Below are 13,023 nucleotides of genomic sequence, written 5' to 3' on the forward strand. Positions count from 1 at the left end.
AACCTACCAGGGAGAGATAGAGGAGGACAGAGGGGAGGGGGGGGCAGTAACCTACCAGGGAGACATAGAGGAGGACAGAGGGGAGGGGGGGGCCAGTAACCTACCAGGGAGACATAGAGGAGGACAGAGAGGGAGGGGGCAGTAACCTACCAGGGAGACATAGAAGAGGACAGAGGGGAGGGGGGGGCAGTAACCTACCAGGGAGACATAGAGGAGGACAGAGAGGGAGGGGGCAGTAACCTACCAGGGAGACATAGAGGAGGACAGAGGGGAGGGGGGGGCAGTAACCTACCAGGGAGACATAGAGGAGGACAGAGGGGAGGGGGGGGCAGTAACCTACCAGGGAGACATAGAGGAGGACAGAGAGGGAGGGGGCAGTAACCTACCAGGGAGACATAGAGGAGGACAGAGGGGAGGGGGGGGCAGTAACCTACCAGGGAGACATAGAGGAGGACAGAGAGGGAGGGGGCAGTAACCTACCAGGGAGACATAGAGGAGGACAGAGGGGAGGGGGGGGCAGTAACCTACCAGGGAGACATAGAGGAGGACAGAGAGGGAGGGGGCAGTAACCTACCAGGGAGACATAGAGGAGGACAGAGGGGAGGGGGGGGGCAGTAACCTACCAGGGAGACATAGAGGAGGACAGGGGGGGGGGGGGGGGGGGCAGTAACCTACCAGGGAGACAGAGGAGGACAGAGGGGGGGGGGGGGGGCAGTAACCTACCAGGGAGACAGAGGAGGACAGAGAGGGAGGGGGCAGTAACCTACCAGGGAGACATAGAGGAGGACAGAGAGGGAGGGGGCAGTAACCTACCAGGGAGACAGAGGAGGACAGAGGGGGGGGGGGCAGTAACCTACCAGGGAGACTCTCCTTAGCCTCCGGCTCAGAGGTTTGTCAAAAAGAGGACTGTTCAAACAGAACTTCTCCAGGTAGCCATCTGGGAGACGGATGTCCGCAGGCAAGGACAACCGCTTGTTTATATCCTAACAGAAAATATAAAAGGTTAGAGGTTAAAGATTAGAGGTTAAAGGTTAGAAGTTAGGATAAAACACCTCATGTGTTACTAGTGTTATAAGAGGGAGTGTGTGTGCGTGAGTCTGTGTGTGAGAGAGTGTGTGTACCTCGGTGGATATCTTGCGTACAGAGTTGTTCCTGAGGCGGACCCTGACAGGACTGTGTACTTCATCAGAAGAGGTGGCCGAGACCTGGTCACTCTCCCCATCAGAGCCGATCTTCACATCTTCATGAACTATCTCTGTACAAACACACAGCAACACTCAACTCCTGGTCCACATGGAAGAGTGCTAGGGTTACCAGCTCTCAATGTCCTATCGCAATCTAACGATCATAATCTTACTACCTTTGACAATAATGTTTTACTCGCACTGTGTCTGTTAACTTTCATTATACGTTTGCTTTCTGGGAAACGTTTTGGTTCAAAGGCACCTGGAGGGGAGCATGCGGTACCATCACAGTAAGATTTGAGAGGTAAAGCAATTCTTCGCTGACGTCTTATCATTTTGTTTTCTCGCTGTTGTCTCCCACTACAACTATTAGAGGTTTCGCTCACTGTTGTTAACTTGTTATACAGCACTGGTGTGATGTGCTTATCAGCTTTTAAATCTACTCTCCAAACAGTATTCAAATTATGTCATTAACGTAATCCCATACTAGGACAAAAAAACAGGCATATATAATGTCTTCAGAAAGTATTCATACCCCAACAGGTGCATCCTGTTTCTATTGATCATCCTTGAGATGTTTCTTCAACATGATTGGAGTCCACCTGAGGTAAATTCAATTGATTGGACATGATTTGGAAAGTAACACACCTGTCTATATAAGGTCCCACAGTTGACAGTGCATGTCAGAGCAGAAACTATACCATGAAGTCCAAGGAATGGTCCATAGATCTCCAAGATAGTATTGTGATGAGGCATATATTGGGGCAGCAGGGTAGCCTAGTGGTTAGAGCGTTGGTTGCAAGTTCGAATCCCCGAGCTGACAAGGTACAAATCTGTCGTTCTGCCCCTGAACAGGCAGTTAACCCACTGTTCCTAGGCAGTCATTGAAAATAAGAATTTGTTCTTAACTGACTTGTCTAGTTAAATAAAAATATCTGGAGAAGGGTATAAAACCATTTCTAGAGTGTTGAAAGTTTCCAAGAGCACAGTGGTCTCCATCATTGGGAAAAGATGTAACTACCTAGACCTAGAGCTGGCTGTCTGACCAAACTGAGACATTGGGCAAGAAGGGCCTTGGTCAGGGAGATGACCAAGAACCCATTGACCACTCTGACAGAACTACAGAGTTCCTTGGCTGAGACGGGAGTACCTGCCAGAAGGACAAGTCTCTACAGCACTTTAGCAATCTGGGCTTCATGGGAGAGTGACCAGACGGCAGCCACTCCTGAGAAAAGTCACATGACAGCACGCCTGGAGTTTGCAAAAAGGCACGTGAAAGACAGATCATACGGCAAAAGATGCTGTGATCTGATGAACCAAAAATTTAACTCTGACCTGAATGAAAAGTGCTATCTAACACCATCCCTACCGTGAAGCATGGTGGTGGCAGCATCATGCTATGGGGATGCTTTTCAGCAGCAGGGACTAGGAGACTGGTAAGGATAGAAGAAGCCAAATACAGCCAAATCCTTGATGAGAACCTGCTTCAGAGTATAAACGACCTTAGACAGGGGGTGAAGATTTTACCCAGCCAAAGCCCAGACCTGAATCCCATTGAAAATCTGGAGAAAGACTTGAAGATTGCTGTTCACTGCAGCTCCCCACCTAACTTAACAGAACTTGAGAAAATCTGCAAGGAAGAACGAGAGAAAATCCCAGAATCCAGATGTGCCAAGCTGATACAGACATACCGAAGACGACTGAAAGCTGTAATCGATGCCAAAGGTGATTCAATAAAGTTTTGACTCAGGGGTGTGAATACTTATGTAAATGTGATATTTCCTTTTCAACACATTTGAAAACATGTTTTCACTATGTCATTATGGGGTATTGTGTGTAGAAAAAAATATATATTCAGTCAATTTTGAAATCAGGCTGAAACAAGAAAATGTGGAATAAGTCAAAGGGGTGTGAATACTTTCTGAAGGCTCTGTAAGTCTATAACATGACCAGTCATAACACACCCTTAACATACACACTCACACACTTGTAGCCAGAGGTCACAAACACACTCCCAGAGCAGACACACACACACACACATTCCCCTTCCCTGTGTGGGCCAAGCGTTTTGTACCCAGACGTGTGGTGTGGTTGAGATAGGAGCTGAGGCTGCGGCCCAGGCTGTGTGGTCGGCGCAGGGCGGAGCCGTACGACTGGAGCAGGGAGTGCATGCTGAACGAGCCTCCACCACCACTGCCTCGCACTGAACCCCGCAAACTGCCAGTGCCACTGCCTCGCACTGACATGGTCTCTGGGAGAGAGAAGGGTGGGGAGGCAGAGACACAGGGGAGACACACACAGGAGGGAGGAATGGGGTACGGGTGGGAGTCACGAAGGACAATGCAGGTGGTTGTGAGGTGGACGGGGGACACAGGGCACGGCAGGGCATGGTATGATCGGGGACAGGGGTTCAAAGCAAATGAAAGAGGAAACAGATCATGATTGGGATGAAGACAGGACAACAAAAAGGGGGAAGGGGTATAGAAAGAAAGAAGAGACAAATCAAACAGAAAAATAAATTAAAGTCATGGATGAAGATGTAGTATTGGGGAGAGAAGTGGAAATGTTACAGAAGTAGGCAGTAACATTTTGTAGAGAAGAACAGAGTAATGGTGGTTAAGATGAGAAGAAACAGGTAAGGAAAGAAAATAGCCGGTAACTTGAAATTAAAGGATTAACCAAATGAACAGGGAAAACACGTACAAATGTCCATCTTTCAGAGCATGCGATTCACTTTCCAAAAGAGGTTAATACACACTGGAAGACAAAAAAATATGGGGTCAATTGACAAGGAAAACCTTCAGTATTAGTAACAGGGTTACTGAGAAGTTTCTGAGCTGCATGAACTGGTTTCATTGCATTGTACAGGCCAGATGTGGCCCATGCTTACTGCCTCTAATAATCTCTTATGGACACAGTTGATGGTAAATTATATTACGCAACAGCACTTTATTCATTACTTCACAAAGCCAAATTAATTTTTCATTCTAAACAGTTTTAAATTGATTTTTTTTATTTAAAATGTTGATTGGTTTTATTGCACAAATTCTTAAGTTTTTTTCCACCAGGGAGTCAAGTTGAGGAGAATAGACTGAAGTTGTTTCATTGAAACCTCCTGAGACAGCATCAATACAGCCAGTATTAGAACACAGAGAGCCATGCTGGAAGAGACATGCGTCGGATTAAATTAAGAATAGCAAGCAGGAACCAGAAGCACCGTTATCACACAAACACCCACCCCATCATCACCAGATCCTTCAGGGTGGAGCCATATAGGATTTGGAAAAGTGTAGCTATGGCCTATTTTGTGTGTGAATCTGTGGGTGTGTTGGTAAATTCACTCTGGCTATATCTACTCCAATTTCAGAGCACTCTCGTCCGAGTGTGCCAGAGCGCAGAATAACTGATGAATTTACGAGCGCACTCTAAGCACTCCAGATTGAATTTAGGAACACACACTGTGGAGTGATGGTAAGGTAAGACCTACCACTACCCTAAACCATGTATCCCAAGTAGCAGAGAAGCCATAAAAGGGTGTAATGTTTGCACTGCAGAGCTTTGCACAAGAGTGACACTACTCTGTTGCATGTACAGTACTCCCACAAATGATACTGAGTCATCATTGGTTTCAGGTCACCCAGTCATGTGTGGCATGCTTGTATAAGAAAGAAAGAAAACGTAACCTTTTACAGCAGACCTAATTGAAATATGTATGAGTACAGTTGTAAACATTTGGAGATGACACATTACGTCTCTGGTAAGAAAACAGTTGAATCAGTAAATTTGAGAGCTTTTCATCGCACCATTTTGGTTTTTCATATCACCATTATGAAAAGAAGGATAAAACAACTCCCGCCTTGAGCATAAAGATGTTCCAAACTAAACTAAATATTCTGCACATTGAACTACAAAGCTGTCTGCAGTTTCACTTGTTATTACTTCTTTGACAATTAGGCCTAATTGGTCAAAGATACTGCCATATTGGTTGTTGCAGTATAATCATTCAGGGGTGAAGTATCCTACAGTTATATGGTATAGGTAACTTGGTAGGGGTCAGCCTATACTGGGGCGGCAGGGTAGCCTAGTGGTTAGAGCGTTGGACTAGTAACCGAAAGGTTGCAAGTTCAATTCCCAGAGCTGACAAGGTACAAATCTGTCATTCTGCCCCTGAACAGGCAGTTCACTGTTCCTAGGCCGTCATTGAAAATAAGAATTTGTTCTTAACTGACTTGCCTAGTAAAAAAATAGTATTTAGTCAGCCACCAATTGTGCAAGTTCTCCCACTTAAAAACATGAGAGGCCTGTAATTTTCATCATAGGTACACTTCAACTATGACAGACAAAATGAGAGAGTAAAAATCCAGAAAATCACATTGTAGGATTTTTAATGAATTTATTTGCAAATTATGGTGGAAAATAAGTATTTGGTCAATAACAAAAGTTTCTCAATACTTTGTTATATACCCTTTGTTGGCAATGACAGAGGTGAAACGTTTTCTGTATGTCTTCACAAGGTTTTCACACACTGTTGCTGGTATTTTGGCCCATTCCTCCATGCAGATCTCCTCTAGAGCAGTGATGTTTTGGGGCTGTTGCTGGGCAACACGGACTTTCAACCCTATGGGGTTGAAATCTGGAGACTGGCTAGGCAACTCCAGGACCTTGAAAAGCTTCTTAGGAAGCCACTCCTTCATTGCCCGGGCAGTGTGTTTGGGATCATTGTGTCATGCTGAAAGACCCAGCCACGTTTCATCTTCAATGCCCTTGCTGATGGTAGGCTTTGTTACTTTGGTCCCAGCTCTCTGCAGGTCATTCACTAGGTCCCCGCGTGTGGTTCTGGGATTTTTGCTCACCATTCTTGTGATCATTTTGACCCCACGGGGTGAGATCTTGCGTGGAGCCCAAGATCGAGGGAGATTATCAGTGGTCTTGTATGTCTTCCATTTCCTAATAATTGCTCCCACAGTTGATTTCTTCAAACCAAGCCCCTTACCTATTGCAGATTCAGTCTTCCCAGCCTGGTGCAGGTCTAATATTTTGTTTCTGGTGTCCTTTGACAGCTCTTTGGTCTTGGCCATAGTGGAGTTTGGAGTGTGACTGTTTGAGGTTGTGGACAGGTGTCTTTTATACTGATAACAAGTTCAAACAGGTGCCATTAATACAGGTAACGAGTGGAGGACAGAGGAGCCTCTTAAAGAAGAAGATACAGGTCTGTGAGAGCCAGAAATCTTGCTTGTTTGTAGGTGACCAAATACTTATTTTCCACCATAATTTGCAAATAAATTCATTAAAAATCCTACAATGTGATTTTCTGGATTTTTTTTCTCATTTTGTCTGTCATAGTTGAAGTGTACCTATGACAAAAATTACAGGCCTCTCTCATCTTTTTAAGTGGGAGAACTTGCACAATTGGTGGCTGACTAAATACTTTTTTGCCCCACTGTAACTTGGTAGGGGTCAGCCTCTAGTGGAGTCATTGTATTGTATAGGTAACTTGGTAGGGCTCAGCCTCTACTGGAGTCATTGTATTGTATAGGTAACTTGGTATGGGTCAGTCTCTACTGGAGTCATTGTGTTGGTTTGTATCAGTCACTGTACCAGAGTCACTGTGACTGTGCGCTGTGTCCTGAGGGCTGATGGTCTCACTGGTCTTATCCCCACTGTTGCCCCCCCTCAGGGTGAGGGACAGCTGCCGCTTGATCTTCCTCATGCGGTCCATCAGAGGGGGCAGCGGGGGGCGGGATGCGGAGGGTGGGGGGCGAGACGTGGAGGGCGGGGGCCGAGACGCAGAGGGCGGAGGGGTAGCCACAGTTCAAGCTCTCTGAGGGCACAGACAGACACAAACAAACAAACACATTGTTAAACAGTTGTTAACCTGTCCTGTAGGGGGAACTACTAACAAAGATTGACACATCATATTCATTATCCTCTACAACAGTCAAAGGATGACAGGTCATTCACTCCTCAGTAGTCAAATAAGATACATGTTTAGGCCTCGAGAAGAGAAGCTGCTTCATTTGGATTAAAAACTGATGAGAACTCAGTGGTTGGATTTGGCACTAATGATAGTCTTTTGCTATTAAGGGAGCTCTCATCATTCAGACTTTGCCTATACTGGGCATCACACAAAGACTGTATATATGAATGGACAAAGCCATTGATCACGTGAAACCATTCTTTCCTATGTGAAGATTCAATAGCGCATTGAAGCCAAATAAAATCGGTTAAGATAACGATTAATTGAGACAACATGCGCAGTTTGAGCTACTCCTGGACATTACGTTGAGGTTAGCTCAATGCTGACCCCTCTCATTGAGTAACTCAAGTTGAAGGCTGACCAGGGTACTGCAGGCTTCCATTAGCAACTAAATTATCCTTGTAACTTCTTCTGTGTGTGACAGAAGAAGGACATACATCTGGTGTTTCAGAAGCAATTACTGGTACCATGATGGTCTTAAAAATATATTTCCAGTACCAGTCAAAAGTTTGGGCACCTGGGCCTCCCGGGTGGCGCAGTGGTTAAGGGCGCTGTACTGCAGCGCCAGCTGTGCCACCAGAGACTCTGGGTTCGCACCCAGGCTCTGTCACGACCGGGAGGTCTGTGGGGCGACACACAATTGGCCCAGCGTCGTCTGGGTTAGGGAGGGCTTGGCCGGTAGGGATATCCTTGACTCATCACGTACCAGTGACTCCTGTGGTGGGCCGGGTGCAGTGCACGCTAACCAAGGTTTCCAGGGGCACGGTGTTTCCTCCAACACATTGGTGCGGCTGGCTTCCGGGTTGGATGCGCGCTGTGTTAAGAAGCAGTGTGGCTTGGTTGGGTTGTGTATCGGAGGACGTATGACTTTCAACCTTCGTCTCTCCCGAGCCCGTACGGGAGTTGTAGCGATGAGACAAGATAGTAGCTACTAAAAACAAGTGGATACCATGAAAAAGGAGTAAAATTTGACATTTAAAAAAAATGTTTTATAAAGTTTGGGCACCTACTCATTCAAGGGTTTTTCGTAATTTGTACTATTTTCTACATTGTAAATAGTGAAAACATCCAAACTATGAAATAACACATGGAATCATGTCGTAACCAAAAAAAAGTGTTAGACAAATACAAATATTTTGCATTTGAAATTCTTCAAAGTAGCCACCCTTTGCCTTGATGCACTCTTGGCATTCTCTCCACCAGCTTCACCTGGAATGCTTTTCCAACAGCCTTGAAGGATTTCCCACATATACTGAGCACTTGTTTGCAGCTTTTCCTTTACTCTGCGATCCCACTCATCCCAATTTGGTTGAGGTTGGGTGATTGTGGATGCAGCACCAGGTGTGTTTTGGGTCATTGTCGTGTTGAAAATCAAATGATAGTCCCACTAAGCACAAAACAGAAGGGATGGTATCGCTGCAGAATGCTGTGGTAGCCATGCTGGTTAAGTGTGCCTTGAATTGTAAATAAATCACAGACAGTATCACCAGCAAGCACCCCCACACCTCCTCCTTCACGGTGGGAACCACGTATGCGGAGATCATCCGTTAACCTACTCTGCACCTCACAAAGACACGGCGGTTGGAACCAAAAATATAAAATTTGGAATCATCAGATGAAAGGACAGATTCCCACTGGCCTAATGTCCATTGCTTGTCTTTCTTGGCCCAAGCAAGTCTCTTCTTATTGGTGTCCTTTAGTAATGGTTTCTTTGCAGCAATTCGACCATCACAGGAAAGGAAGACCTGATTCACATAGTCTCAATGAACAGTTGATATTGAGGTGTGTCTGTTAGTATTTATTTGGGCTGCAATCTGAGGTGCAGTTAACTCTAACTTATCCTCTGAAGCAGATAATTCTGGGTCTTCCTTTCCTGTGGCGGTCCTCATGAGAGCCTGTTTCATCATAGCGCTTAATCGTTTTTGCGACTGCACTTGAAGAAACTTTCAAAGTTCTGATGGACGGTTGTTTCTCTTTGCTTATTTGAGCTGTTCTTGCCATAATATGGACTTGTCTTTTACCAGATAGGGCTGTCTTCTGTATACCACCTCTACCTTGTCACAACACAACTGATTGGCTCAAACGCATTAAGAAAGAAATTCCACAAATTAACATTTAACAAGGTACACCTGTGAATTGAAATGCATTCCAGGTGACTACCTCATGAAGCTGGTTGAGAGAATGCCAAGAGTGTGCAAAGCTGTCAGCAAGGCAAAGGGTGGCTACTTTGAAGATTCTCAAATATAAAATAAATGTTGATTTGCTTAACACTTATTTGGTTACTACATGATTCCATATGTGTTCTTTCATAGATGTGATGTGTTCACTATTATTCTACAACGTAGAAAATAGTACAAATAAATAAAAGACCCTTGAATGAGAAGGTGTGTCCAAACTTTTGACTGGTACTGTATATTTAAACAAAGACTGACCACAAAGACTGGCATTTTTTCATTCACTATAATGGAGAATCTTGTTTTCTGCTAACAATGCCTGCAGAACCGCGGTCGGACTGAAACTTCCGTGGCTTCAATAATAAGGGGCAGTCGTTCTCCCCTGGCATCACAGCACATGTATTGATTTCACTCTGCATTGCAATATAAAGCAAACCACTAGAAAACAGACATGTTCAATGACCTTGAAAACTACATCTCAACTTATCTTTCAAATAGTACTGAAAAAGCAAATACTAAATACCAATGGAAAAAAATAGCAGTTAGTCCCTTGAGCATCTGGGAGATATTCAGGACTGGGCCGACTACTAAAGTTGTGCCAAACCTCCAGAAGCCCATGTTTTTGCCTTGTGACTAATGACTCAATTTGGCACGACGATGCCCAACAGTTTCAGCTCCAAAGCTTCTCTTTTGAAGGCTAGACGCTTGGTGACCCATTAAATTGCATATTGGCCTAAAAAGGGACTTCTTCTGTATGCACTCTGAACGCTGTCCATCCGAAGAAAATTGGCACTTCTAGGCTATCTGGTGACAGTTGTGTTAGTGCTGTAGACTTTGGAGGCATGGGGTGAGCAGGAGGGCGGACAGGGTAATCTTATGGGGCTTAGATAGCCCTGGTGTAAGAATTTCTTTGTTTATACTAAGACCCTGAGGTATGTTGAGAATTTCATCATTATCTCAACAATCTAAAGTGGTTCTACTGTTGTTGGAAAGGCTATTGGGTATGTCACTGACTGACCATTAGCTAAACTAAGTCATATTTTTCACAAAGGATTCACAGAGAAAACATTTGAAATAGTTGGAATACTTTGGATGGTGAGAGTGGAGTAAGGTTCTCCTCCTCTGGCATCCATTGCAGGGGAATCTAGAAGTGAAATCTTAGATGAAGACACTCCAAAAAGGTATTTGATTTTAAGAGGCTATTTACTTTGTGTTTGAAACATTAAACTTAACTTGTCCTGTGCAGTTAGGCTAAATATAAAATAAAACAAAGTGCCTGTCTGAATAATTCTTAGAAATCATTTTTTAGGCAAGCCTAGCCTTAATAATAATTATGATAATAATTAAATGGGATCTAGCGCTTTTCAAGGACCCAAATTCACTTTACAATTGTAGAAATAAAACAAAAAAACAGCACGAGCACAGAAACTGGCCGGGTGCACTGGCATCCTCTCAGATAGGTCTAGTTGTCCCTATGTGTCTGTGTTCACATACTTTTAAAACTGGTGCATCATGAACCTTGTTGACATGGAGCAGTGTGACCATGAGAATCAGACAGTGCTGCCTGCCCGCCTATGCGAATCCGACAGGGCTGCCTGCCCGCCTGGTACTGATGGGACAGCTCAACATCAAGATGACGTTTTGAAGGCAATGCCCAGGTTGTCAACAGCAGGTGACTAGCACCCTGGAGGTTTGTGACTGCAGTTAATCAACAACATAGCAGCTAGTCGTGCATCCTTAGCTCATATGTAACCGGGGTAATCATGACAAAAACAAGCAAGACACTAGAAATTACATGCAAGCAGGCAAATTAGCTATTCACACAGTGTAGAGGGTCTCCCCAATGGCATCCCAAAAGACCCTTAAGTTTGCTGGGTTCCCATCTGACAAAAACGAAACAAACTGACTATAGCTAGCTGACCAGGATAGGAACATACCCGGTAGCGTTACGTCCACCACATTATGTACGCACGATTCATTTTGAAGGGATATCCTAAATAAGGATTTGTGACCTAGCTTTAGCTGGTTAAGCTGTTTAGCTTTATGAGGTTTCGTAGCTATAATGCAAGAATCATTCAGCTAATGTGTGCAATAGAAACCAATGGTACACGACAGAAAAGTAATCGCCGTTAACAAGTTAATAAATGATCTAGTTAGTTAGCTATAGCTATCAAGCTAGCGTCAGTGGCTGCGCACAGCTCGGCCCTTCCTAGCTAAACTACAGCTAGCTCGCAACATGTTTCATTTACGCATGATTATGCATTGGAATGAAAGCGATTCAAAGTCTAAGAATGATTAGAAAGCGGTGATCACGGACATGCCATTTGGACATGTTTTATTCTTCAACAAAGACAATGTTGAATTATTGTAATACGTGTAATTGAAGAGCTTTAAAAGTGGGAGGTACAGTAAACCGATCTTTTGACATCAACAGTGGTTGCTGCAACAAGCTATCAAGTATTTTCGGCGGAACGTAGCTATTGACAAAAACATTTTTTTTAATCGTATTCTAGCTAACCAACCCGGTGTAAATACCGTTTTGCGCAACAAGGACAGACTGCTTTGTCGCTTACCCGAGGACACGAGATCCCGTATGCCCTTGTAATCTTAGCAAAAATATCCCAAAGCCAGTGTGCTCTCCCAATAGTCCTCAGCCATTATTCTGCTGGTTGAGATACAGCACCGGTTCGCCCCTGTCTGACAGCATGCCCTATTCGCATTCTGAAAAATTGTTCAAACGTTTTAGCAGCTGTTCAGTTCCAAATGCGGAGGGTAGTAGAGCAGCTGCGAATAGATTCTGGAGTCACTCACTCCGGCTGATTGGAGAGGTGGAGATCCGTTAATTACGCATTCGCTTACCAGCCCCAAGTCAGGTCGTGTGACATTCCACAGTGTTTTTATTATTTCCGTTATGTCTGGGTATTTTTAACTAAGTCTCTATCAATGGAAGCTATTCAAAATGTATATAAATTCCTCATATTACCCTAATAGAATAGGAAAAGCTTACAGTGGAATGACCCAAATTCCATTCAACAAGCTAAGACTGTGGACTGTACCATTGCCTTGGCCCACTCAGGGGATATTGAGTGCAGGGGCGCGTTCATCGGGACACAGCGTTTTGGAACATTCAGATAGACGTTATATATAGAAGAAATATGCTTCTATGGCTTGTAAAACAAGGACTCATGTCGGCTCTATTAATTTAATTTATGTCTGCAACGTTCGACAACGTTTGACAACTGAATGTGCCCCTGGTAAGAACGAGCAAAAACGGTTCTTTGTGAATAGGGGATTGACGTAAATGTTTAGATCTGCTGAACTTCTATGTTTTGACCTGTAAAAACGCTAAAAGACGCAGGAAATAGGGTTTCAAATGAGCGTTAAACCTCTGAAGACCTTTTAAATGGTAGGTATAGCAGATACAACTGCATTGGATTGTAGCATGCACAATTTCAATGTTGTAAATAAACAAACACTAGAGGATCCTTGGCATGCCTGCCCTAAACACAAACCTTAACCCTTACCTGGTGTGTTTACGGACATATTCAATCAATCCTTATCCCAGTCTGCTGTTCCCACATGCTTCAAGAGGGCCACCATTGTTCCTGTCCCAAGAAATCTAAAGTAACTGAGCTAAACGACTACCGCCCCGTAGCACTCACTTCCGTCATCATGAAGTGCTTTGAGA

General features: G+C 44.3%; 1 protein-coding gene across 3 annotated transcripts in view; it reads right to left on the reverse strand.

Annotated features, from left to right (window-relative positions):
- The window catches only part of cdk16 (cyclin dependent kinase 16), a 28,858-nt gene extending 16,513 nt beyond the window's left edge, over positions 1-12,345 (reverse strand). The window contains exons 1-5 of one of the 3 annotated variants that reach the window (XR_004205312.1): positions 11,909-12,175; positions 6,783-7,005; positions 3,259-3,435; positions 1,122-1,255; positions 858-983 (exon numbers count right to left, since the gene is read on the reverse strand). Coding sequence is in view for 2 of the 3 variants with exons in the window: in XM_031804260.1 (XP_031660120.1) it covers positions 858-983; positions 1,122-1,255; positions 3,259-3,435; positions 6,783-6,903 (558 nt within the window). In the remaining variant the exon portion in view is untranslated. Of the gene's footprint in view, positions 1-857; positions 984-1,121; positions 1,256-3,258; positions 3,436-6,782; positions 7,006-11,908 lie in introns of all 3 variants that reach the window. The other 2 variants (XM_031804260.1, XM_031804261.1) reach the window with 2 other exon arrangements.
- Between the last annotated feature and the right edge of the window lie 678 nt (positions 12,346-13,023).

The sequence above is a fragment of the Oncorhynchus kisutch genome, linkage group LG24, assembly GCF_002021735.2.
Source record: "Oncorhynchus kisutch isolate 150728-3 linkage group LG24, Okis_V2, whole genome shotgun sequence".
Lineage (NCBI taxonomy): Eukaryota > Metazoa > Chordata > Actinopteri > Salmoniformes > Salmonidae > Oncorhynchus > Oncorhynchus kisutch.